The sequence below is a fragment of the Chamaea fasciata genome, unplaced genomic scaffold (assembly GCF_029207755.1).
Source record: "Chamaea fasciata isolate MVZ Bird 193981 ecotype frontalis unplaced genomic scaffold, bChaFas1.0.hap1 SCAF_1, whole genome shotgun sequence".
NCBI classification, from domain to species: Eukaryota; Metazoa; Chordata; class Aves; order Passeriformes; family Sylviidae; genus Chamaea; species Chamaea fasciata.
The window spans coordinates 21,185,379-21,212,776 of NW_027094086.1; the positions used below are offsets into that span (position 1 = coordinate 21,185,379).

Sequence of the window (27,398 nt, forward strand, 5' to 3'; positions counted from 1 at the left end):
GTTTTTATATATATATTTGTTATTACAGGTTTGCTTTAGCAAGTGAAGCTGAGCATAAACTAGGAGCCTAAGGAAATACAGAGAGAACTGCTACGTCTGCTTGCCTTTTCAATACCTTATTGTTAGCAACTCAAATCAGATTTGCAACAGCCCTGCTGTTTGTGCCAGAGGTAGCTGAGGGCCTGTTTCCACTCTGGAGTAGTCAATTCTCCCTGGCTCAGAGGCAATTATTCCAAGCAAGGATTCTCCTTTCCTCAACAAAGCTCCCCTTCAGCTAAGTCCAGGCTGTTTCACTGCATGGGCAGCTGCCCGTTGCAATGCACAAAATCCCACTCACCCTTCTTCCTGTAGCAATCCTCCCTTAAAATCAATAACCGCCTTTTTTTACTTGGAGCATCCACAGCCATAGGACAAGCATAACTGATTTATGAGCACTGCAGTCAGACAGCAAGATCCCTTTAAAAACACACCTTCTATGACTTGGGCTGTGCTTGTCTGTAGAAATGCTGGAGGGGAGGAGTCAATCTCTGTTGCTCTAACTTAGCCAAGATGATCTTAAAGCAATGACCAGAGCGCAGTCTCTCAGAGGTGCATATCTGATTGTGTTGGGGAGAAGCCAAAGCAAAGGGGATAAATGCTCTAGAAACAGCAATTCAGTAAGTAAACAGTTGGGATGGTTGGAAAGGCACAGGTGCACAGACCTAGAGCCTTCCCAACATCTCTCCAGAGCATGTTTTTACTAAAACTCAGGTTTTCACATTTGAAAACAACGCATCAGTCTCCTCTGCCTTGTGAGATGGTCTGCAGCATGATCAACCGACACACTCATTGTGTTTACTCTGCAAACAGAGTGAAACAATAGCACTAAGAAAAATAAAAAACTTCCTCATCACCCCTATCCCTGCAATCAGCTCTGTGGGAGGTTAATGGTCAGAGCTAATTATCATGATTTAACATAGTCAATCATTTCAAAGATTATAGCCAAATCAGTCAGCCAAAACAACTGGGCTCACTCTAAAGAAAACCTCTCTATTAAATAAGGCCGTTTGGATGAGAAGGAGTGTTTCTCTGAAGAAATGAGACTTCTGCATGCACACACATTCCCTTTCCTTTTTGCACAACTACTGAACCTCCTGGATGATTTCAGCTAAATGTGACAGAGGGGTAGCAAAGTCGTCCATAACCAGAGGAGAGAAATATATTGTATTTTACTATATGCCAAGAAAACCCACCATCGTAAGTGAGGCTCTACACAGAAAAGCTCCCTGGTCTTGTCAATCATACTTCATGCCAGGGCAGCCCCAGCTGTTCTAGCTGTGATGACAGCGGGCAGCTGCTGGGGAGAAGAGTGACGCTGGTGGTACCTGGACCATGTGGAAGACAAAGGGCGACACCTACAAGTAACAGCAATCCCACTGTAGAGCTGCTCTGACCATCCCAGCTGAAAGAAAAGCCTAATTTGGAGCCTGCAATTAGCAGAACCATAGAGCTATGAATCTTATCAAAAGCTGCAAATGCATCAGTGACCACTGATGTATTTGCAAAGCACCCACCAAGAACCACATACTTAAGGACGAAAGATAGGCCAAGATTGCAAGACTCCCACTCAACCTGACCGCAGTAGCCTCAGTCATACCTAAAAACCTGCTAAAGAGCAGAGAACAAGAGCAACCCCCACCCGTCACAGGGGCCAGCCCACCACCCCTCTGTCTGGGAGTCAAGGATGTGTGCTAACCAGAACACCACTGTGAGGGATGCACTTGTACAAGCTGAAAGCACACCCACATTTTATCACGGAGAAAGAACTGAAGAATTCACGATACTTTGTGTCTAAAAAGTAAATGTTTCCTTTCAAGCTACCACTTGAGCTCCTCGTGAATGCAAAATGTTTCCATTGTTTTATGTCAAACAGTAATAAGTGTGCGAGAATGAAAGGTATTTTCTGGGCAATGGTCTAGGCTAGGAGCTAGACTGCTCTGACACAGGAGCATTTATGTCAAGACTAATCTTCAGATGGCCTTTATTTTGCAAAATCTTTTTTTTCTTCTCACTGCTTAGTAGATATTTTCCTGTTCATGCAATCCAAAGTGATTTGTGTGTTTTCATAAAACATACATAAATTTTCCAGATTAACAGCAGTTATAGTGATTTCTTTGAACTTTTTTAGAGTTAAGATTATGAATTCTATAAAACCTATACAAGTGTAGTGGATTAACATAAAGATATTCACAACTTTGTTTCATTTCAGTTACTGCAGTACAACAATGTAAATTGGAGAGGTACATTGTACTTAACATCAATAAATCAGCTAAATGGAAAGGGCCAGCCTTTCAAGCTCTTCGTAGGATTAAAGATAATGAACATACAACAGCCAGCCCTTGGGGCTATAAAATCCTACTACAGGCAAATTCTCACCCAACCTGATGCATTTTGCAAATCAGCTTACAAGGAATCAGAATTGCCCATTAACACACTCATAAACAGTGGTAAAAGGCTCGGTGATCAGAGCTTCCCTTTTATTCAGAAACAAAATGTCTTGCCTGCCAGTCTCCCAAAAACAAGATGCTCAAGAGCCTTCTCTTGAATTTGCAAAGCTCAAGCAGCCCTCAACTTCTCAGCTATATCTGCCACTGAACATAAATCAGACTGATGCAGCCATGCTGCAGCAAGTACATCTGCATCCTGCTCCATCACATGCTCAGCATTACATCCTGATCCAGCTGGCACCAGTGGGCAAGAAAGCCTCTTCCTACCTGCCCCACATCTTTTGCCTTGCCCAGGAAATTCAATCCTGAAATCTGAAGCAGATTGTTTAAACTGCCAAGGTGGGCACTCGGCCCAGGCATTTCCAGTTTTTAACTGTGGGGTGGTTGTGGGTTTTTGACTTAAAAAAACAAAAACAAACAAACAAACAAACAAAACCCACCACGGAAAACAAATGCAAAATTAAAATCAAGCTGCTCCATGAATATACCTGCAGCTCCAGACTTCCACACCTCCGACAATGCAGGAGGAGTTTCCCCTCCCTGCAGAAGCTCACTGCCAGACGGGAACACAAAAGTGATGTGCGTGAGGCAGGAGAACAGGAACCAATTCCCTGGTTTCAGACCAGGCCTGAGCCTGCCCATTCTTACACAGGTGAGATAAGAGCACCAGGCACTTCTACACACATCACCTGCAAAGTGTTCCATCAAGAGAAGGGATACAAGGCTTTGGGTCCATACAGCTGTTATAAAGCATCAGAAATTTTAGCTCTAGTCAAATAACTGGAAAAGGCAAGACAGTGTCACATCACCCTCATTCCCAGCCCTACACATCAAGGCCATAGGATATTTATCATAAGCTCCTTGTGAGCTGCATGATAAGAAGGTGACCAGGGCAACAGTCTCCAATCTGCAAATGATGGGAGAAACACAAATTCTAAAACAAGATTCTAGTCAAAGGGACGACTTCTGTTACACACAGACATGCAACACACGCCATGGTGCATTCTGGTCTTCCCTCCAGTGCAAAGTCAAAGAAACGGTGAACTTGTAGAACACTCATGTTTTGTATGGTGTGACAAAAGGCACAGGAGCATGCTCCAGACACATCCAAGAACCAGAAAAGAGAGAAGTTTCCACTTCGGTTTTGACACAACTAAGGAGGGCAGCACATGATCATTTACAAACATTTCAGTAGCTCTCAAACCCTCTGTAAGTTTATTTTACACTTTAGCTGAACTAAGATTTGTGTAAGACAATTATAAAACAGATCTAGAACAGATGTTCATGCAATTTGCTTCAAAACTAATGCATATACATATTAATTCACAGACTCAGAATGAAGTACTAGGACCATTTAAAATGCAGGACAGATCCAAGAGAAGCTGCATAAGTTAAACCTCAGATTCCAGATCATAAATTTCTGCCTGTGCTCATTACACAGAGAAGTATAAATCAAAACTAGTCCTAGTGCTTGAAACCATTTGTTTCAAAGATTCTAATGTTAGTTTTGGCCCAAGTTTACTACCTTCAGAATACTACTTTCCCTACTTGATGTCAAGTTAAAAACAAAACAAAAAAAACAAACAAAATACCACCAAAAGAAGAAACTCCACAACTTGTGTGGCTCATTGCAAGTTTTGATTTATTTAATTAAAAAAAAAAAAGTCGGGATTTATTGCCAAAGGTATAATTAAATAGTCTGCAATACTGTTGTTTCAATTAGATAATAGGGTTCTGTTAAAACTACAAAGGAGCACAAACATTTAATGAACAGGAAAATTATGGCCCATGTGTCTCAGCATTTCATCTTTCATAGTTGACAATAACACCATTCCCAGAAGCACAACAGGTCTCCAAAAACAAATTAATCCAATCCAGTGACTATATAAATATACAAATTGAGAGTGAAGGAAAAAAAAAAAAAAAGTCAAAGCATTTAGACCACCAGGAAACAAAAAAATAAGATGCCCTCTGGCCCACAAGTCCATACCAAGGAAAAAACTCCCATTAAAGAGGCTGAGTCATTTTGCCTTCTAATGAATGAAAGTTTGGGACTCTTGCAATTTTGGGACAATTATACTTTTTGAACGCAAGACAAATCTGAACAAGACTACACATGTGAAATTATTAAAATAAATTATTTTACCGTTACTAAACACTCTGAAAGGAAGTAAAATAATATATTAAGAAGAGTAACAATGAACAGCAAAACAGACTAGTTGAAGAATTAGATGCCTAGTAATAGTTTTATTTGTTTTCACTCTGAACCAAAATAACCTGAGCATGCAGTAGTGATCAAGAGATTAAAACAAATAGGTGATTCATAAACATTGATAGAAAATTATTATTAACTATGTCAAAGCGGAAGTATGAAAAATAAATCTGACAAGAATTAAATACATACAATAAATGCCTACTGAGGAGTAGTTCAATGCCTACTGAGGCAATCACAGACCCTGGGACAGACTTTTTATACCTATGATTTCAAAGGCTTTTTTTTAGTTTCACTTGCAATAAAATATTATTTCTACCAGACAATCTTTTGTTACTCGTGTGCTAAGCTTGTTGCCTTTATTTTTTTAATCAAGATAAAGAGTGTCAGAAAAAGGATAGGTTTCAGCACATGTGCAAAAAAAAAAAAAATCACTGACATCTTAAAAAATGAGGAAAACCTGAAGCTCACAGCATTTTTGCAGGAGTTAACAGAGTTGATCAGAATTAGCAATTATTTAGCAGCTTCATGGCAGGCCACGTTGTTCTCCTAAGAGGAGTACTTCAAGTGTGCATAGCACCCAAGGTTGTTTTAGCTGACTTGAAGCAGCTAGAAGCAGGCTGTAAAATTAAAAACAGGTCATGACAAGGCTTCCCAGACCTCCTGCAATTTAACCTGACCCTTGGTCTTGTGGTCCTTGTTCATTCACTGCTTCCACAGAGTTAATGGAAATGGAATAGTTACTGAACTGATAGCACTGACTGCTGTTTTTTCAGGATATTAAATCTTCTACGCAGCCAGAAGGAAAACATGAATTCAACAAGCAAATCTGGGAGTCAAGATTTCCCACATTTTTAAAAGCATACAAATCCAAAAATGTACTTTACAGAACTACTTACATATATTATTATGGAATATACCACTGCCTCCCCAAATTAGGCAAATTAACAAATCCATATATAAAAATATATAGCTAAAAATACATATAAAAGAAATCTATATATGTCATCTTTGATGTTTGAGAGATACTCTCAAGCTATAGATATACTGCAATACTTGACTTCACAGTTCAGATCTACTGAATATGGTTTCCTTGGTTAAATATTTTGTAACCAACTGTCCTTTTTATGTCAGCAATGTAGAAGAACAGAACAGTATCCTTGTATACTAAGATGTCTGAAATAATTACTTTTTTTTTAACTAGCTAGTACTGTCCCAATCACTGATCAAAAGGCTAAGCAAGATTCATCCCAGGATTAATTCCCAGATCAGCATTGGAAAGTGCTATTTTGTATATGTACAAAAAAGGACAGCTCAATTGGCTGCTTTGTAATTAAAAAAACAAACAAACAAACAAACAAAAAAACCTTAAGGGAACCACTGCATTGGATTAATATTTGTAAAAATGTCTGGCACCAAACGTCAACTGGTGTAATATCATTTCCCCTTCAGATGTTCCAGCCAAAACAAGGACGATGATGTCCCTGCTGACCCTTCCACAGGGAAGATGTTATGTGATCATTACAATCAAGTTAAAGTGACCTGGGAAAATCCCCTCCCTCCTCTTCGGCTTTGATCTTCAGTCTGGTCCTAGACTCCAGCACCAGAGAGACAGTAGCGTAAACAGCAAGACCTAAACATTTGATACTCTTACTCCTCTTAGTTAAGCTTATGGCTGCAAGTTCTGTGAGGTTGGGCACACTGATTTTCCACACTCCTTGCACAGAAATGTTTTTCTAGGGAACATCTGCGACTGCGTGTCTGGCATCCAAAAAGCACAAGAACTAAACATATCTAATTTCTGTTTCTTCATTTATTCCCAGATGAGTAACACTTTGGAAAATTAATCTCATTGGATGCCCTATTCAGACAATCGGTTGTGGGAAAAATATATTAAGTGATTTGTCACCTAATTGGTACTTAATATCTGCTGATGGGAAATGTGCTTGACCCTCAAATAAAAAAAAAATTAAGAACAAAACACAGAACTACATTGTAAATGACAACCCCCTTTGTGTAACACCACTAGATGCTTGAGTTATATATTATGAAGGCAGTAAATTTACACACTGGTGAGAAAACAGCAAATCAAAATTACCCTGTGAAGAGCCCAAGATCAACTTCTGCTACAGATACTACCAAGCAGCAAGCTGGATGTGAACACGCCTCCACCGACACATGGGAACAGGTCTGAACCCGTTCCCACCTACGGGCTCGCTCTCCACTCAGTTATTTACCTACAAGCACATGCTCTGCTGCAGACCCAGGCTGCCCTAAGCCCTCCTTTATGTGGGCAGTCTGAGCATGCCCCAGCCCCGGCTAGCTGGTGTCCTGAGTAAGCTCTGCTGCCGGGAGCCTGGCGGGGGGCAGGCAGGCAGGCGGCCAGCCAGCAGAGAGAGAGCCCCGGCAGCCCGCAGAGACACAGAGAGAGAGAGAGAGAGAGAGCCCCGGTAGTCCCCAGACAGAGAGAGAGCCCCGGCAGGCCAGCGTGCTGGGGCCTGCAACCAGCCTGCCATTCCTTGCAACTGCTGTCCCAGCCCACCTGAGCCTTCACGCAACTCCAGGAGCAGCAGGGACGCAACTGTGGCATTTACAAGACAGGCCCCAAATGGTTGTACAATTGCTGCTCCTCGTTCGCAGAAGTGCTGTCAATTTGTAAAACCCAGTTAAGTCTCACAAGCAGTGAGCTCACTGATTTGCTCCACTAATGCACTAGAGCCAATGACTCTGGAGTTTTGCAGTGAATACTTTTTTGTATACTACAAAAGAACAACTTTAGCCTACAAATGCAAAAGAATCATCTTTTCACCCTGCAAAAGGGATGCTCCCTCCTTTCTACCCTATGTCCCTCAGCCTTCATCAGTCCCCAGGTTCCCCTCAAAGGATCTGGAAATTGGATAACAAAGGAAGCAATAGCACAGACCTAGAAAACAGAGTGGGAGGAACACGCATTTCCTTCTGCAGAGATTTCGATTTGAACAGTTATTTTCTTAACACCTGCGATTTGCTTGCACTCCTGCTGCATATGAACCCAGACTGACAAAAAATGGATGTCAAAAATAACCTCAACTCTGAGCCAGTTCTCTAGCTGCACAATAGCTCTACTGACACAGCTGAGAGGGTGGAACAGAGGGAGGAACAAGTGCCCATAGCCTGCTTAAATCGGCATTACCTCTGAAAAAATGCATGTGCAATCATGCCTTATCTCTCCTGACCCCAGAGTTTGTGGAAACAAGCAGACAAGACCCAGCTTAGGCAGAAAAACTAAAGGGAAAGACAAGGAGATAGTACACATATCTTAAGGATAATCCCTCCTTCCAAGCTCCTCAGTTAGCATTAGAATCTAACACTGGTTCTTTAGCATTTTCACCTTATTGTCCACCTTCCACCCTTAAAGCAATACCGAACCTGTCCCTACTGCTCTCTCTCTAAAAAAGAGACACTGCAGGCAGCTCTGTGTAGTAGTGCAGAAGGGTCTATCACCTCTCCATAAATGCCAGCAAGTCCCACAAACTGTATTGTCCCACACTTTCTATATTCCCTCCCCTGACTAGCCCTCTACACCAGCACTAGAGTAGGACAAGGCCCATAAAAACATGCCCAATGACTCTGACAAATTAACTGACTTCAAAATAATGAGCTCCACTCTCCAGCCTAGCCTGTAGGGAAGATCTAGTTTTAACTAAAAGAAAGGCCATGTGGAGGAGAATAATGTACTCTCTGGATTAGGTTCTAATTGGATATAATTAGGAAAAAAAAACCCACCAAAAACCTTCCCATACAAACTCCTCACACCAGTCTATTATCTCATTCCATCTGGTCATCCCTTCTGGAAACAAATGTATTTGTCTTCTCATATTACACTTGCCTATAGAGAGCACAGGGGATTTCTTTACTCTTCATTTCCTTTTCAAACTCTTACTTATCACCTATGAATTTTCTAAACAGCTTAACCAGAAACAGATCACAGGCATACCTGCAACAGAGCAAGTGCTGTTACTTGAGGTTGCATGCTCTGCACTGCTTTTAAGTTCCTCACAATGATAACAGCAGCAGTACTACACAGAGCACGGGATGGAAGAGCATTAATCGCCAGTCTCAGTACTGTAGACGTTTGCCAAATTGTTGCTGCTGGAAAGGAAGGGTAGTCCAATATCTCAGCAGCATCCCAGACCCAGAGGGAAACCACTTTTGCCCTAGTTTCTTACACGAGTTAGGTTTCCTCTCCACTGTTTTTCTGATTCAAAGCCGACTGTGGCGCGAAGTTGCTCTTCTGACCCCCCCACCTTTCCATATTCCCCTCCCACTCCCATTAACTGCCCTTGATCTGCCGCAGCCTAGTTTCTGGCTGCTGAAACTACTAACAACTAGGCTTAGCCAGGAAGTAACTTTTAGGCCCCTTTCACCTTCACGCCCTTCTGGAGCTGCCCATTGCTTTGGGATGCCCTCTATCACTGCTTATCAGCTCTTCCACAGTTAATTTGGCTCCCCTCTCAACTAAACGACTGCTCTTTCAGCTGCTCCTTCATTCACCCGTCCCCCTCAGGGCTCTGTCCTTATTCCCTTCCTTGCACTTTAATCATTTACCGCTCTAATCTGGCCACCTAAGGCATTAGTTCCCATCCCAGCTCAAACGAAATGCCACTCTCAACTCCCACCCAAATCAGTTTAATTTCACGTCAGTAGCTACCTTCCTACGATCCCACCGTCAGCTAATGTTTGAAAAGGCCAGGCCTAATACTTTTGTTTAATCTTTCCCCTCTGAACCGTCCTGTCTCTTCCCTATCGGGGGACCCAACCTTGCTGTTGTCTTTTGTCGGGTAATCTCCTTCTTTCACTCTTTGACAGGCAGGTTGTCACCAAGCCTCTCTCCAACATCAGACTCCTCCTCTCCACCTCCTTTGGCACAAAGGCTCCGGGGAGCCCAACCAGGGCTAGCACCTGAGCTACACCAAACGTAGCCGAGATCACACCCGTGTTTGGGGCACTCCTACCTGCACCGGGGCAGCAGCGAAACAAAACAGCCACCTCCCGCCCTCCATCTTCCTTACCCCGTAACTCTCGCCAGCCGCCTCCTGCAGAAACACTAATCACCCGAGCAGGGAAAATGGCCTTCCCGCCTGGCTGCCTCACGGCGGCTCTGGGCGCCACGCCGAGCCACCCGCCGCCATGGCGGGAGCGCGGCATCGCCCGTGCGAGTTATTTACCGGGGCTGAATAACCCACCGCCGGCCTGGGCCGCTCGGCTCCGGCGGTGCCGGGCCGGCAGGAGCGGCGGACGCCGCGGCCTCCGCGCCCACCGACGGCACTCCCCGACCCGGGGACACCGAGCCCACGGCCGGCCCCGCCGCGGTGCTGCGCGTCCCGGGGGGCACCCAGCACCACGGCCGGCGGCCCCGGGAGACAACGGGAGTACCCCTGCCCCGCCGCTCTGTCCCGGCCTCGCTACCGCCAGGCCCGGGCGGGACAGGGGCTGCGGCGGGCCCGGGGCCCGCAGGAGCGGGAGCCTTCCCTCTTCACTTCATCCTTCTCCTTCGGCCCCGCTACTGGGAAAGTTACTTTTTAACCCGGCTGGTCTCCAGGCGGCCGCGGGCCCGCCCGGGCGTCCCTCCGGAAAAACAAGGTCAGGACGGCGAGGCAGAAGGCGCCGCATGGAGCGGCCGAGGAGCACCTGGGCCGAGGCAGGGCCTTCCTCCCGCCGCCCGGGCCCCCTGCCCCCCGGCCGAGGGGAGGAAGATGGCCGTGCCCGGCCCTTTGGGGATAAAAGCCCTTTGTTGCGCCAACACAAAAGCCAAGAAGCACTTTACGTCCGAGGCCTTCGGCGGGCGGAGGCCGCTCCGCTCTTCCAGGGCGAGGAGTTCTCCGCCACGAAAAGCGACCCTCGAGGTGAGGGGGGGAAAAAAAACACGAAACAACACAAACAAATGAACAAAAAAATATTTAAACTAAATTGGGAGTTAAACAAATAATTGCGCAGCCCCACGGCCGGGCGGAGAGCGAGGTGCGGGGCCGCGAGCCGCAGCCTCGTCCTCGGGCGCTGCGGAGTGTCTGTGCGCCCGCTCCGGCGTCGCTGTAGGAGGGAGAAGAGGGAAAAGCGCCGTCCCGGCGGGTCCGCGGCCGCCACCGGCGAAGGGGAACACGGCCAGCCCGGCGGGCCGCCCCGCGCAGCGGGCGCAGCGGCGTGCCTGCGATCACTTACTTGTCCGTCTCTTGTGACATGTTTGATCCAATGAACTCTCTCCCCTTTTCCCGGTGCCTCCGTCTGCCTGGCGGAACTGGACTTTCAGGTCTGTGCAGGTGAAGGTGTGCGTGTGAACGCCCGGGACGGCAGAACCAGAGCTACTGGTAATTCTGCTTTCCTTCCCCCCCTCTCCCGGCTCCACAGCCAGCCGCCGAGGCAGGACAGGTAGAGCCCCCTCCCCCTGGCATGTGGGGAGCGGCGGGGCTCGGCACGGGAGAGCGGCCGGGCCGGGCGCGCACAGGTAACTTTCCCGAGCAGCGTTGGATTCTTTCACTAAAGGAGCGGGGAGAGGGACGAGCCGCGCGCTGATTGGGCGGCGCGGCCGCCAGGTGCGCTGCCATTGGCAGAGGCGCGCACAGGTGAGGAAGGAGCCGCCGCCGAGCGCCAGGTAACGAACGCGCCGCGCCGGGAGGCACCGCGGGGCCGCCGCCGGCGGGAAGGGAAGGAAAAGGAAAGGAAAGAAAAAAAGGACAAGGGGAGCCGGCGCTCGGGCGGCGGGCAGTTCCACCGTCCAACAACGCCTCCCTGCCCAGCCGCGGACGGAGGGGCCCGGCCGGCCGCGCTGAGGAGGCGAGGAGCGGCGCAGAGCCCTGGGTGCCCCGTGAGGCTGAGGCGGCCCCTGGCCGCCGTCCGCCTGCCTCATCCGTCGGGCTGCTCCGTGCCCGAAATCCCCGGCTTCGCTGGCCTGTGGCTGCCGTCGAATAACGCCCAGGGAGGTGTCGCCCTTCGCAGGACAGTTTGGAAGATTGGTTTTTTTCTTGGGTTTGGGGACTTTTTGACTTTTTTTTCCTCCTTCTTCCTTTTTATTTATTTATTTTTTTTTTATTTTGACCTTGCTACAGTTGGAACCAGCTGAGTTTGACGCTGGTGAATGTCTTTCTGCAGAAGGCATCTCACGGCAACAGGATGAGGTGGTGCCAGACCTACACCCACTGTGTAGATCTGAGAGCTGATACCTGAACTGGGGGATGCTGATGATGGGTGTTAAGGGGTCTGTTTTGTCAGCAGGAGAAAGCTGGAAGAGCATGGAAAAGCTGGAATAGAGCGTTTATTGAGGTTCTGTCATGCAGGGATGAAGTGAATGGAGAGGACTGCCGATCCATCAGTCACCCTTGAACCCAGTACAACCTACTGTGTACTTTGCTAGAGGACCAAAGTTGGTTTACAAGGGACAACCAGATCGGGCTGCGGGGCAGCAGCTCAGACCCTGATGGAGAAGGTGGGGGAGGGGACCTCTTTGGGTCAGTTTGAGAACGGGTAGTGGAAGGGTAGCAACGAGGCTCCCATCTGCTATCACCCATTCTCAGTCCCCATTCCTCCATTAGAGACAGGCCAGGACTGCATTAATCCTTCCTGCTACCACCTGCCCTCCTGGAAACAGCTTTCTATACTAGGAATTCAACTTGATTGCTGATTTTTTTTTTTTTTTTTGCCATACAAATTGCGCTGAATGTGTAAAGAATGCACCATTATGTGGGGTAGACCATTATGTTACTTAGTCATCTTTGCAAGACAATTACCTAAAGTGTTTCAAACCCATCAAATTTATAATCTTTTAGGCAAAGGGAATTTTTCATTTTCTACATTTGATTTCATAAAATCATAGAATACCCTGAGTTGCAAGGGATTCTCAAGGATCATCAAGTCCAACTTCTGAACAGGGGAATTTCCCTTGACAGGGGAAGGTAGTAGGAGGGATATTAATGGAAATATGTATTTGTATAACCAAATATATATGTATGCACACAGATACACATACATATATGAATATGTATAAAACGTGTTTTGGTCTGGGGCCTCATCTTCATTTACCTACTACTGCAGTTTGATTTCAAACTTGACTCTGCTAAGTCTGTGGTATTATGGGATCACACTCAGGCACAAATATCTATTACTGGGTCTCATTCCTTATCTGTGTTCATAGTAACTAATCAAATTTTTAAAAAATCAGTATAAATCAGTTTTAAGTCAGCTTAAATATAGTCATATTAAAATTTGTCACTTTAACGATACAGAATTAGAAGAAATACTTAGATCAATGACCCTTTGATTGAACACAATATATTAGTTAGCCATTCTCTTTGTCCATTCACCAGTCTCAGGAAAGAAACATTACACAATCTGCGAATCCAGTCAAAAGTTGCCAGTGTGGCCATTATTCATGGCTATGCTTGTATGAATTGTTTTGTATAGTACATTTTGAGGAAGCTATAAGGCTTCCTAAAACACAAGAGAAACAGAGTAATTTATTCATAGCAAATGATGCAGTCATTTTGAATACAGAATTCTATATAATCTTAAAAGAAGTTGGACCTCTCAAATACATTACTATATATTGTTTTCAAGAAATAGTGGTAGAATGCTGTAACAATTTAAGTTACTGAAGCTCTCCAGAGTTTCTGCTTACTACAGAAATTATAAGGTTTCTTTCCAAATAGTTGTTATGTTGAAAGAAACTTGGAGACCTGAAAAGATTACCTGTTTGAGCACCATCAATAGGATTAACACCAGTTCAGAGATCCTCTTTCTCTTTTTTAATTTTTCAGTTTTACATTTGGATGATGCTGTGTGTTCATCCCCCCCCCCCCCCCCCCCCATTTTTTCCCATATGAAATGCATAGGAGGAAGGAGAGGAAGATCAGTGATGAGCACATTTGAAAATGCCACCTTCCCCAAGGTAGAAATGCTGCTGATATGTGATTTTACAAGAAAGAAAACTGCATTTGATGCCATCTGTAGTCCTGGACCAAACCCAAACTGCAACTCAAACTGTAATGGAGTTTGTTGTTCTAGTACTGGGTCAAATACAAAACTGCCTTTAGCAGCCTGTTCTCAGGAGAGATCCTCTTAGAATGAGGTAGTCAGGAGACTGAATTACTGCTTACTGTCTTAGGAGTAGTTCCAAGGTCAGAGTTAGGAATATAAGTGGAAAATGCAGTAATGAATTCTTGATTTGAGGTAGTTGGAGATGACAACTATTATTTAGTTAGGAGTTGCTTATATAGAAAAATATATCCTGAAAATTATTTTAACTAGGAAGGTAGGCATAGGGCTCATAGTTTTCTGGATGAGCTTTTTGCTTCACACTGCAGGCTGGAATCAAATTTTCAGAGTCCACCTTTAGCTGAACAGGTCAAACAAGTCCTACCTAATCCAGCCTGATGCTCATTCTTCATGATCTACAAGATTATTATAAACTAATCTGTTAGTCATTGAAACATCAGATAATGTTATTTCTGGGCAGACCAGTCTTGCTTCCTGTAGAATCAAGGCTGTGTAGAGCAAAAATAGAATAGTCATGCCATACATTATTAAAAATCTAGGACCTGTCTTTGGAGTGTACAGGAAATATTTTAAATGGTAGCCTACTCTTTTTCATACTGTACTTGCTTCTTTCTTTGCACAGTAGCTGATAGTTTTTTGTGGCATTGTAAGGATTCAGAGTAGAATTCAACTGTGTAAAGCTTTACCTCATGTTTATGCTATTCACTCCATAGCAGTGAATGTCGTTTGGACTTGCCAGCACTGGGTAAAGGAAATCAAGCGTACAAACAAAGCTTAACTAGGCTTACTAATTGCACCAAGTACTTAAAATACACTTCAGAAAACTATTAAAAGAAGTCTATGAGATAAAAGATGTTGGTGAGATATTTATGTCAAAACAGTGTTGTAAAGCAGTTCAGTGAGAGAGCAGATGTTTGAAAACAACTGTTTTCAGTAGGCAATGATTACCACATATTTTTATTTGTGTCTTTCTGTCACTGATGGCTGTTGATATAAAATGTATTCTCTCACAGTAACTTCAAAGACAACCACCTACTTACTAGTTTTGTGATATGCAACATTTACTGTTAATCTTCCCTACAGCCCTTCCTTTGTAGTCTTCTGTACGAAACTATATTGGAATTTGTGCAGACCTTGATCCTCAACTGACTTCAATGAAGCCATCGTGTACATCAAAATAAGCTTAAAAGATTGCAGTGCAACCTTCCTATACCCCAAAACAGGTCTTTCTTCTGCTCTAAAAATGAATTGCTGTGCACTGTTAGCTTCAAGAAAGTGATTCTAAGTAACCATGATCCTGGTAACAGTTGACTTTTAGTGCTTCACAATTAACTATAAAATTCCTGTTGGAATAGGAGATTAGCTGATTAATGGTAAGTACTAGTGGATTTCCATAATGATGCCTGGAAACTGCAATTTGTGCTCCCCAAATATGTCTGTTGGGAGCCTTTTAACAACCACAAGCTCTCAAGTACCTCCACATCATGTGTGACACCAGCAGCTCAGCCATGTGGAGGATCATGGAATATCTGGCATTTCCTGGCCTCAGAGTAAGGTGTGAAGCTGAACGTGGCACTTTCTTTATGAAATGCTGATTTGCATTTCTTTTAGATTCATCAAAGCAATATGGAAATATGTGAGGGGAAAAAAAAAAAAAAGAGAAACTTTATTTATTTTTGTTTTGCTCATTTTGAATGTAGACTTCATGGTTCTGAAACATGACAAAGTTATAACATGACTCTCCTATATATCTGTAACATTGCACTGAGGCAGTGTGGCACATATAATGTTTCAGCTTAAAACACAAGCAATTTTTAGTGATGAAAATGCCTCCCAGTATGTCACTCCTTTCAGGATTGACAATGAGACATTGATACAGGTGAGAAGGTGGCAAAGCCTGACAATAGACTGGAATATTAGGTATAAGCTTGATTAGCAGACATTAAAGTACCAATCTATTTCATGAAGATTACTCATAGTTTTGGAACCAATTCAACAGAATTTAATATAGAATGATGGCTTTTTTGCAGATGCTTTGATCTGCCTGGTAGAGTTTTTTGGTGATTCATTCAACCATTTTTAAACACTGGGAAAATACAGTTAGGTCACCTAATGACGGTAATTTTGCTGTTAGTGTTAAACTAGTGTCAAAAAAGAGTAAGCAGACATCTCTGAAAGACAATTTCATGTGACATGGGGTCCAAGACTTTGGAAGTACATTAATTATGCAGACATTAAAATTGTGTCCTGTCTATGGGGCAGAGCTAGAGAATGTAAATAACCTGACCAGTGAGAAAAATTCTTGTGTTAATTGACAAAGTCTTTGCATCATCATAGAACAAAATTGCAAATTCATAGATACATTTTGAGTAATCATAATTCAAACTGTTTTGAGATGAAGGTAAAGTGCTGTTGGTTTGTTTAGGTTGTAAACAGCTCCTAGGGAATGTAAGAAGATTGTCCTAATACCTATATATATATATATATATATAATTTTTCTTTAATTACTAGATCTGATCATATTTTAACTGGCAGTGGTACTTTAAACCCAACTGTTTATCAAAATTTTTACTTTTTTCTCCTTTTGCTTTTTTTCTCCTCCTTTTTATCAAAGTTTTAATTTTCTCCTTTTGCTTTTTTTCTTTCTTCTTTTTCCTCTTTCTTCTTTTTCTCTTTTTTCCTTTATCCTTTTTTTCTTTTTCTCTTCTTTTTTTCCTCTTATTTTGCTCTTTTTCTCTTTATTTTTCATATTTTTATTCCTTTTCTCTTTTTTTTTTCTTTCCTCTTCTCCCCTCCTCTTCATCTTCTCCCCTTCTTTTCCTCTCAAAAACACAGAATTCCCTCAGTTGTACAAAATAATCCCACAGTTGTTCTTGGTACTGCAGTGGGTGTCTGGGGGAGATGGGCTGGTGTTCTCCAAGTTCCATGGAGGCCCAGACTGAAGGCTCTGAGTGCCGAGCATGAATGGCCAAGTCTGTGTTTGTCACCAAGGATGCTGCTCCCAGCTCACATCAGTCAGTCCTTGAACCATTGTGACCGACAGAGCACCATTATAAAGGAACCTGAAATAGAGATGTGATCAACATGGGGCAAAACCAAGAGCTTCAAATGTCTTTGCATTGGTTATAAGTATGTTGAGAGTTTAAAAAAAAAAATAGAGAGGCTCCACAGGTCTAAAATATTACCCTGCAACAATAAGCATTCCAAAAGCCATAACAAATGTGTCTTTTTGCTCCAACAGTCTGTCTTAAAATAGGCATACGTGTTCCAGAATGCAGAAGGTGAAGGATGGCATATAAACAATTGCTTGTTTACTTTTCCCACACTCAAGAACTAGAGTAAATGCAGCCCAGAGAATCCACAGAAATATTTTAGCAGTAGGAGTGGGGAAACAGAGCCATGGACTTACCAACCTGTTTGCTTAAAATCAGTGTAGTTTTCCCTTAAAATAGGTCAATACTATAATCAGAGGGAAAGGTACTTAAAAAATCACAGCAAATAGAAAAAGCTGCTTTCAGAATTCACTGAATGAGAGGTAGGGTTGACAGCCACTGGGCTATTGCTCATTTATCCTTGTGGATGCCCTCAGAAGCAAGCAAATGTTATTTTATTTGAAGGGCAGAGGATAAAGAGGATTGTCTGGTGGCACAAAAGGAACCAGTGTTGGAGCCAGGGCACCTCTGCAGTGTCTTGTTCTGTGGAAAGGTCACCAGACCCTGTGTCTCTGTTTCTGTTTAAGCTTTGTCAGCTCTGCCTTTAGTACTTTTACAGACATTTATAGCAGTGTCACTTTCTACAACTTTTTGGTATTCTCTTTTGAAATTCAAGAGTATTTCAGGGGGAAAAAAAAAAACCACGAAAAAACCAGCTGGTTTCATTCATAAACATAAAGGCAGTGTATAATATAACTCCATCCAGCATTTTTTGGGCAATGCAGAATCCCAGCTTGTTGCCATAACCCTTCGCCTTTCTTACTGCCTATGTTTGGTTCTTCAGTGCTCAGGAGCTTCAAGATCATTTAGTCCATGGCTTGGGGAAGACCCCAGTTTTAGCTCCCCTGCAGCTGCTTCGTCAGCCTATTCTATCAGGTTTGCCATCTCAGCGATGCCATGTTTATACAATGCACATGCCCTGCATGCACCTACAAGCCTGCTTTATCTCTACTCAGAGTGCTGCAAAAGTAGATTTTGCTATTCTTCTGCTGCTGGAAGGGCTTCCCTGACACCCAGGGAGATGTGATAATTATTCTGTCTTGTTCTGCCCATGTGTTGTGGAATAGCCAGACCCAGAAATCAGGCTCTCAGTGCCTCACTTTGATGGGTTGGTTCCAAGTTGTTTTACACCTCATTTATTCTTTGCAGTAACTCTGTTACCTGTGTGCACTCTTACACCACCTAATCCACTATTGATTTTTTCATTGTCTTTTAATGCAGATTGAAGATAGTATGTGATTCCAACTTCTTGGAATGTTACATACCTATTAAGGTACGCTGCTTTTACCCTACCTTTGTTTCTCTTAATTCTTAGTTTTTTTCGGTTTTTCAGGATGCAGAAACTTCTTAATATGTCATGCCCTAGACACTGTGTGTAAATAGGAATTGCACTGCAAACTTTCCCTCCTTTGTTTTAGCAGAGAAACCAAACCTCTTAGAATAAACAAATTTACGATATCTATGCTTTTCCCTTACATTTTTATTTCTGTTCCTTTTTCCCAAGTAAGAGGATATTTTAGCTTCAGAAAGAAGCAAGGCGAAAGCATTCTGCAGCAAAGAAGTTTTACATGGTTCCAGGACAGAGATGTTGAGTATTTGCTTGTCTCTATTTGACTTGAAAACAGTACCTAGAGATGGCTGTTTGTTTATGTGGAGTGTTTGGGTGTGAGGGGAAAAGCAGGCAGATTTACATTTACATTTCTTCACTGCTTTTTTCTCTAGCTCCCACACATGAGCAATAGCCCTGCAGGGAAGGGTGGGGCAAGTTGTGCATGTTGCTCCTTATTTCACCATAAACTTTACTCTGAGCACTAGGACTTTTAAGGGGAAGGCAGACCTTGCTTTAACACCATTGGAAGTGTGAGTTACCCCTCTGCATAATTAATACCATGGTTAATGTGCTTGGCGAGAAAGGTAAGTAAAATCTATGTAATTCCAGAATGAACTAAGCACGGGAGGACACTTTCAAAGGTTCAGGAAACCCTTGGGAGAGGGAGCCCAAACCGACACCAGATAGTCTCCCAGCCCCAAGAAATATTTGGTATCAGGGAGAAGTTGCTTAAACTCTTTCAGCCCAGGCACCATGTGCCAGAGAGAGTTCTTGAGCTTTAAAGCTTTCAGGGAAGGTGTGCAAGGCAGATGCAGGGAGGTAGCAGCGTCTCTCCATTTTATACATGAGGTTTTTGAGCAGCAGACTTGCCAAAGGTTATATTGGGAGTATGTGCAAAGCCAGGAATTTATTAGCCCTTGCCCAAATCTCAGGCTGATGCCAAATACAGCTGGGTAGTTTGCTGATTGCCTCAGCCTGACTCCTGGAAAGTACTCTTGCATTCCCAGTGAAACCAGTGAGTTCCCCAATTTAGAATGCATTTATTCTTAAACTGCACAGACAAGGAATATGTTTTGATAAATGTGCCAGAGTGTTGAGTGCTTTGTGGATTCTTAGCCCCTGTAACATCATCATGCCTAACTTCTCATTAAACTTGCTGCCTAGCAGAATCCATCAGTCCTCCTGTGAGCTTCCAGGCAGAGCCTAAAAGAGTGTGAGGTGCCTTGCCTTTTTTTTTTTTTTTTTTGTTTAAATCTCTAGCATAACTGATAACAGAGCTTATGGACAGAGAAAAATTCCACATGAGTTCCACTCACAAAATTGACAAACTACATATGAAATGTGATATAGTAAACCTCATTTAAAATCTCATTTTATCAGGGCAAATTGGTTCAGCCTATTGGTGCAGCATAGGTTGAATTTTGAATGTTGCACTGATAACTCTAAACTGACACCAGTATCTACACAGGACAACTGATGATGCAGTATCATATCTGGCTTCAAGGACACATCTTACCTTGGGCAGAGTGGAGTCTTCTCTCACCAGAGTTTAATAACTCTTGATGAAATTTTTCTCAGTGTTATGTATGTATGAAGTGTAGGTGGTGGACACTGAACTTGGTACCACAATGTGGAGCAAAGTAATCCCACAGCAGTGATTCCTGTGATATCTGTCCCCAAAGTCACAGTGATGAGCAGGCAGCAACTCAAGTAAAAAGCAGGACACAAAAATATGTCAGAAGGTCCTGTAACCTTAGTTATCCCGGGATCTTATTTGTAAGGTGAGGGGGAATAAGTGCATGCTTCAATCCTCCTCTATACAGTGAAGTTGGGTGAAGCACATCTGTTTGAGATCCTCAAGAAATCAATGCATTAGAATCACCACTGGTTGGCTGAGCCTGGTAGAAGACTGTGTGGCTGCCCAAAGGGGCTTTTTCTCTCTCTTACCCAGGTCATGCATTTATGCCCTCTGGTGTCCCAGCAGCAGCCTTGCTCTTTCATCTGCCTGAAACCTCTTTTCATTTGGTTAGACTTGGGTTTTTGAAAATAGGGTTAGTTTTCAGGCAGGTACATAGGTTGGTTTGACCCCTTAAAATTCCATTGCCAAACTGTGGAAATGCTGGACCAAAAAAAGGAAAGAGGCCCACCTCTTTTGGCAGCAACCTGATTTTAGCTTTGAGTTAAAGTGATTGTGAAAGTGCATAAAAAGCAGTCTCTTCTGTTCGGGGTGAACTAAAGCCTTCCAAATGTAAGCACAGGGAATTAATCACAGCATTTACACAGCCCTATTTTCCTAAAGTCTCACACAGGGCTGGACCACATGATGTTTCTTGGCATTACCAGCAGATGAGCCATCACCAGCAGCTCTGGGAGCACCCATTTCTTGGATGTTTCAGCTCCTCCACTGGCTGGAGTGGTGGTGAATTTCTGCAGGATCGGCATCATGCAGTACCAGTGAAGCTTCCGAATTCATAGAAATGTATGGATGAGTGCAGTTACCTGGTCAATAAAGTATTGTCTAAGTCACAGGTGAAATTACCATCTTTTCATTGAAGGATGTACATATAGAAGTTGTTTTTAGAGACAGTATTATGAAGAATGTTACTCATTTAAGTTGTCCTTTGTACTACATATCCATTCTTTGCTTTGGAATTGACTCCACTGTTGGTGAGTGCTCCAATTTTGTAAGGTTTAGACAGCAGATGCCGGAAGTTAAATTTTATGCTGTGGCCCTCCAAACACCACTGCAACATGGGGGGGGTGGGGAGCAGGGATTTCCCCTTGATCTCTGCTGTTCCCTTGGGGTTCCAGAGCTTCCATCAGGGCAAGGAGGGGGAAGGGAGACTAAGGATATCTGAAAATCTTCATTGTCAACAAGGCCAATTATACACATGCCAATTACCTCAGTTTAAACAAGCAATCACACTATAATGGGGAAAACCTTTAGAGCCTGAGGAAGGTGCTTTGAAATGCCTCTACTCAGAGATTCCCTATTAATGCAGAGAATTGCCCCAGCAGCAGTTCTTGGCTCCAATGACTGGAGTTTGGTAGCAATGACAATGGAGCTGGGCGGACTGGGAGATGGATGGGAGTGATATGACAAAACAGGAGTTGAAATTTCAACAGCAATGAAGCAGTAGCCAGTAGCAACCTGGCTGCAGGCTTGCTGTATCAGCCAACACAAATCCTTGATGGCAGTGTGAAGGAATTGGATTTTTTTGTTACATGTATGCGTAGTTGTTGTCTTTGTGTCCAGGAAATTGCTTGACCTGCACTTTAGTGACCAGTCGCTTTCCCAGTGATTGGGAAATTCTGCAGCCTCCTCTAGCTTTGGGTCTCTCTAAGCCTCAAATAAAATTTTCTCCTTTGAAGCAGTATACTGCTTTTTTAGAAGGCCTGATCCTATAGTGAATGGAATCTATTGAGAATCCTTCTAATTTTGTGAGCTACTGATCAGGCCCTGTTTGGTTGAATTCAGTCTGTTTGCAAGTGAGTGCTGCTACTTGCATAGTAAGTCTCTGGTCTCTGGTTTTAGAAGAGGATTCTTTCCATGCCACATGACTGCTCCTCTTCTAAACTTCCCAAACATTCACTGCATCTCGTCCCTGTTCAGTCTGGGACTGATGCGCTAGTTTTGTCCTCCTTTGTTCAGCAGAGCTGTGTCATCTACATCTAGATGTGACACATCAGTGCAACAAAGGCAGACATTTCTCCTGTACAGGCAGAAGTGAATTCCAGTTTTAAAGCAGTACTTGCGTGATGTGTCACATTTTCCGTGAAAGAATACAATTAAGTCACACCAAGGTAATATAACTGTGTCTAACCGTCAGCTGGCAGAAGACTATGTCAATTTAGGCTAATAGCTGCCAAATAATAGATACACAGATGCTCTTAAATTGGTTTAATTTATGTCTGCTGGCCCTGACAATTGGAAGAAAAGATAAATATACACAAAGCCTTCAAAGCTTGGGGTGTTGTGATGCTAATTGAAAAGTCACCAAAGGAAGCCTGCATGGTGTGTGGGAATCCTAGTGCATGAGATTAGTGGCTAATTAGTGGCTGGAGCTGGAGGGCACTCCTCCCAGCTAGCTCACACTGAGAACAGGCAGCTTGGCCCTGGCAGGCAATTCTTGCCCTGATACCGGCAGTGAAGCAAGTGTTGTGGACGGCAGACAGTTGTGGAGATGGGAAGATACACTTAGTGTCAGTGTTGTAGCGGATTGTCTGTACGTGCACAGAAGCAGTGCCGGAGACACTGCTGCCTCGGTGGCTTGCTGCGTCCTGAGCCACAGCAAAGATACAGGCATCTGAGAACTGAGCTCCTTTTTTCTTTCTAACAAATGCACAAATCCTGTTATCTTACTTTCTGCTTCTTTTATGCTGTGTTTGCAGCAGATGACAACACACTCTGGAGGCCCTCAGCTTCAAACCTTGCTTTAAAGTCTGAAGTGAATGCATACAGATGGTGGCACCCCCTTCTTTGCATCGTGCTTTAGAATCATGACATTTAGAAAATAAAGGTTTCATCTGTCTGCCAGTGTCTCGGTATTTCCCTCTAAAGCTTTTCCCTGAAGTACAAATGAAGTATTAGAATCAGAGATTTAAAGAACAGGCTTCTGTCATATAAGGGTGGCCTTTAGAAAATTGTAGGAATATGTATCGCTGATGCATCACCAACACCACTGAACTTAGCAGGGCTTGCTTTGATTAGGCATGCATCTCTTTCTCAATTGTTTTGCATCCATTTGTGAGAATCTCTTGTTTATTTCTTAAATTAAGAAAGGTTGTTTTGTAACTCTAAAGAGTTACACGTTTTCTTCTTTTTGTTACATTTGCTTTTCCAATTCTGAAATGTGTAATGACAGCTTTAAATTATTGCACAACCTCCTGATTAAACTAACTGGTACTAAACCTCACACAGGCATCAAGTACCAATACCGGGATGGGTCACTTCTGAACACTACAGAAACTAGAAAACCTTGTGTGTCTCCAGCTTTGTGAATAACACTGTTTTGCTCAAGCTGGGGTGACAAATGGGGAAATGTCATAAGCCTGTGGTGACCAGCAGTGGCCTGGGACCACGTGAGCTGTTGGTTGTAGTCAGCTTTTCTGGTGATCAGAGCATGAGGACCTCAAGTCAATCAACCCTCTTGAACAGCTGTTAAAAAAAAAAAAAAAAACTGAAACACCAGTAAGAGCCAAGTACAAAGTGGACATCCTCTATATCATAGCTACATCGTAAAATTGATGCTATGGGGAGAGGTAAGGTTTGCTGGCAGAGCTAATACATAGTTGTGAAAAGGTAACAGGCTTTCAGACACAGAAGTTCTTCTATGAGTCTGAAAGAGAAAACCAAGTTATTCTGGCCCATTCTCAAAAATTCTACGGAAAGAACAGACTTGACAGCCCTAGACATGGACAGTCAGCTCTGTCACAGATAACAACAGCTTGCAGGGCACCCTGGAGAGCCCAGGTGCTCCAGGAATCTTAATAGCCTGTGTGAAGCAACAAATTCCTGAAACCTTGCTCTTCGTTCAGTAAATGTTTGTCAAACCAGGAATGAGAGATACAGGAAATATCAGCATTTTCTGGCAAAATTATTTCCAGCTGGTTCTAGGTGGGTATTAGTAATGCAGCTGTCATTTTCACATGATGGTTTTTGAACAGACACCCTTTTATTATTCATCTTTTAAGATATCTTCCCTTTTTATCTTAAGCAAAATACCTATGGGTACCATTATTGATGGTTTCAGATGCTAGTGGACAGTAATATTAAGATGATACCTATGGAAGCTGGTCAGTGCAGTGATTGATGCAGCATGGGAATCTGGTGACAGTGCTGCAAACTGAAAGACATTCCATGCTGGAACCTGGCATACAGCTGGGAGCAGATAAGGCATCTGAATAATCTCCCTATAAGGTGAAAAGGGAGCAGAATCCCAAATCAAATAAATTCAGCTGAATAGAGCTTGTGAAGGGACCACTGTTTGCTTGAATAGCTTTTGAGAGGAATCTTAAGAGGACAGACTGGCCTGTTGGGCAGGTTGCCTCTGCCAAGATGCTGCTTCCTTTTGGGAACCACAAGAGAAAACATTTCCCCTTTTCTTCTAGTCATATTGAAATAGCCCCTTCTCCTTCCCTCCTGCTCCCTGCCAGGCTTGTGGTATCTCTTGCTACTGGTTGAGGAGAAGCAGGGCTAGACCAGCTACTTTTTCACAGCATCTATTGAAAGTTTAGGCTTGATAATGGTTGTTTCTCCATGGGTTCCTCTTTGCTTGAGGAAAAGGCTCTGTCACAAGAGCATTCAGTTAATGCAGGTGGGTGTCAGCTGACCACAAACAGTCATCTCCCCAGAGTGCAGAGGAGGCTCTGGGAGAGGGACTCATCCATGTCTTGACCTCCAGATGCTGCCTGAGCAGTTCCTATATTGCTGAGGAGTTTTGTGGGGTTCTGACAGGCTGTGTGTGTGTGAGAGGACAGGAGAATACTGTGAAGGAGCAAAAGAGAAGGAACTGCAGAGCAGTTTCCAGTTCCTGTAGGAAATGTGCATGCCCCTATGGGTCTGCAAGAGCGCAAAGATGTGCTTAGCTCCATGAAACCTGTTAGCTAAGATGTAGATACCAGGATTTCTTCTGGTTTCTGAGTCAGGTCCTCATCATTTAGAGAAGGTACTGGACTGAGCTGAAGTTCTGCAAGCATATCTGATTGCATGTCAGCTAAAAACTCCTCAAGATCAGCACAAAGCACTAGCCTGTTCCAAAGAAAAGCACCAGGCCTCATTCTGCAGCTTTTGTTGGATTAAAACCAGAAATGCCATTAAGATGTTCAGATGGCTGGAGCACCTCTTCTATGAAGACAGGCTGAGAGAGGTGGGGTTGTTCAGCCTGGAGAAGAGCAGGCTCTGGGGAGGCCTTTTAGAGTGGCCTTCCAGTACATAAACCTACAAGAGAATTGGAGAGGGACCTTTGAAAGGGTATGTAGTGATAGGACAAAGGGGAATGGCTTTAAACTGAAAACTGATTTTGATTAGGTATTAGGAAGACATTCTTCCCTGTGAGATGGTGAGGCACTGGAACAGGTTGCCCAGAGAAGCTGAGGATGCCCTATCTCTGGAAAGGTTCAAGGCCAGACTGGATGGGGCTGTGAGAAACCTGGTTTAGTGGAAAGTGCCCTGAACTAGATAGTCTTTCACCCAACCAAAACCATTCTGTGATTATATAAAAACTGAAATGCTTTTTCAGATCAGGTATAGAAACCAGTTTACCTTGCAAAAGCCCTCTCTAAAAATTTCTTTCCCCTGGTAACTTCCAAAATAAAACTCAGCTATTCCAAAATTAGAAACAATAAATTTATCCATTAAAATGTTAAAAATTATCCATTCCAAAATAAAATTCAGTGTTTAAGATGACATCTGAGGGATCTACATAAGCTTGGTTTAACTGGGGCAAAGCTAAGGTGAGAGACAGGTCAAAATCAAGCTTACCATGGAGGCTATCTGCAACCTTTGCAGAGAAAGATTACCATCTTACTGGGCAGATCATGTTTCTGTTATTACCAATAACAATCTGGTTTATACTGTTTACTCTCCCCTCTTTCCTCAGCTATTGCCTCTGACAGCTGGAAGATTCACACAGCACCTGGGGGGAAGTTCTGATGAGACTGAGTCATGTTTCTGATTCAGAAGTGTCCCAGATCATATCACCCACTGTGAGAATGTGTAGGTCCTCTCCCCAGGGTACTCATCCTCCAAGCCAGAGAGATAGTAAGGAGGAGGGTCATGGCAGAGTAGGGATAGCTCTGCTGTTTTGAATGTTGTGATTTATAGCTGTAGCTTTTCAATAAAACCCATTTTTTATTTTATTGCATTTTGGTGTTAAAGCATATGTAGTTTTACAGATATTTCAGTGAAAACAGCCTGCCTTTTCATTTATGCTACGAGAGAATGGCTTTTCTGCGCAATTAGCCAGGAGGATCAAACTTTATGATGGAGCAGTTTGGTCTGAGCTGCTTTCTCTCACTGGCCTGTTCAGAAAGCTCTAAGAGGGGCAAAGCCAGCCATCTTTACAGCCTCCCTGGGTGACAGGAACAGGCTGCTGCCTCTGGCTGTGTGCAGAGACCCCCCTGCTCCACAGGAGCTGATCCTGTTATGCTCCGTGGAACAAGTCTGAACAGGGTGAAATGAAGAGGAAATGCCAGTTCCAGGCCTCCCAGATGGCTCTGAGTTACTCTATACACTAACTTTTTCACCCTCAGGAGGTTTTGCATATTAGTTCCCCACCATCCACAAACTGCTTTTGGATCAGCACTGGAAAGCCACCCCACTCAGGTGATTTGGGGGACGTGAGCTCTGTCATGTTTGCTGGGCTGCCTCTCTTCTCTCTTGTTTTGGTAATCCTCTGCTCTCCTGCATGTATTAACACATACAAGAAAGCTTCATCACAATAAATAATACCACAACTTGCCACTTCTTTCTGTCCCTCAAAGATACCATCACACTTTTAAATCAGCCCCAGTAAAAATCATCTGTGGAGCTGCAGAAAGGTCAAAGGTTTGCTGGTTTAGGATTTCGTGGGAATATACGCTTGTTTGGACTTGGCCCAAAAGCTTCGTTTACCTGTTTGACAGGTAACAATTAGCGAGTAATAGCTCTGCCGGCTGGAATGTGGCTGCGAGGGCCAGCGGGCGCTGGGTTACCTGGTGGGCAGGTGTGGGTGCAGCGCCCAGATAGGTATGTGCATGCACAGCATTCCTGGGAATCAGTTTTCCCTTAAAGATGCAGCGATGACTGCAGGGCACAAAAGGGCTGGGCTTAGTCCGGGCTCCAAGACACCGGAGCTGTTTGCAAGGTTAAGAAATAAAGTAAATAGTGGAACAGGAGAGGAGCTGAGGAAAGGGCTGCAAGAAGCTGCTGCCCTTTTCTTCCCTGAAGAGACAAGAGTTTTGATGCTTTCCTGAGAATCTTGATAACAGGTAATTTAGTGTAATATGGTGTCATAGGAGATAGAAACAGAAGAAAGGGAAAAACCAAGCTCACTTGGCACAGGATAGATGTAAAGTGGGGAAACCATGTCTCAACTGGTTTAGAAACGGTTAAACAGCTTATGTGCAGTTACCTCAACTCTGCCATTAGCGAG

At 43.6% G+C, this 27,398-nt stretch overlaps 1 protein-coding gene and 1 long non-coding RNA gene across 9 annotated transcripts in view; one reads left to right on the top strand and one right to left on the bottom strand.

The window, feature by feature from the left end:
* Positions 1–10,979, bottom strand: part of GRHL2 (grainyhead like transcription factor 2) — a 65,523-nt gene extending 54,544 nt beyond the window's left edge. For all 8 annotated transcript variants that reach the window (XM_066177819.1, XM_066177794.1, XM_066177811.1 and 5 more), the window contains exon 1: positions 10,897–10,979. In XM_066177819.1, coding sequence (XP_066033916.1) covers positions 10,897–10,916 — 20 coding nt within the window. In that variant the 5' untranslated portion in view covers positions 10,917–10,979. The remainder of the gene's footprint in view (positions 1–10,896) is intronic.
* Positions 10,980–11,057: 78 nt separating this feature from the next.
* LOC136286353 (uncharacterized) overlaps positions 11,058–27,398 on the top strand; it is a 33,755-nt gene continuing 17,414 nt past the window's right edge. Inside the window, exons 1-2 of the long non-coding RNA XR_010719865.1 lie at positions 11,058–11,179; positions 18,156–18,207. This is a non-coding gene — a long non-coding RNA (uncharacterized lncRNA). The remainder of the gene's footprint in view (positions 11,180–18,155; positions 18,208–27,398) is intronic.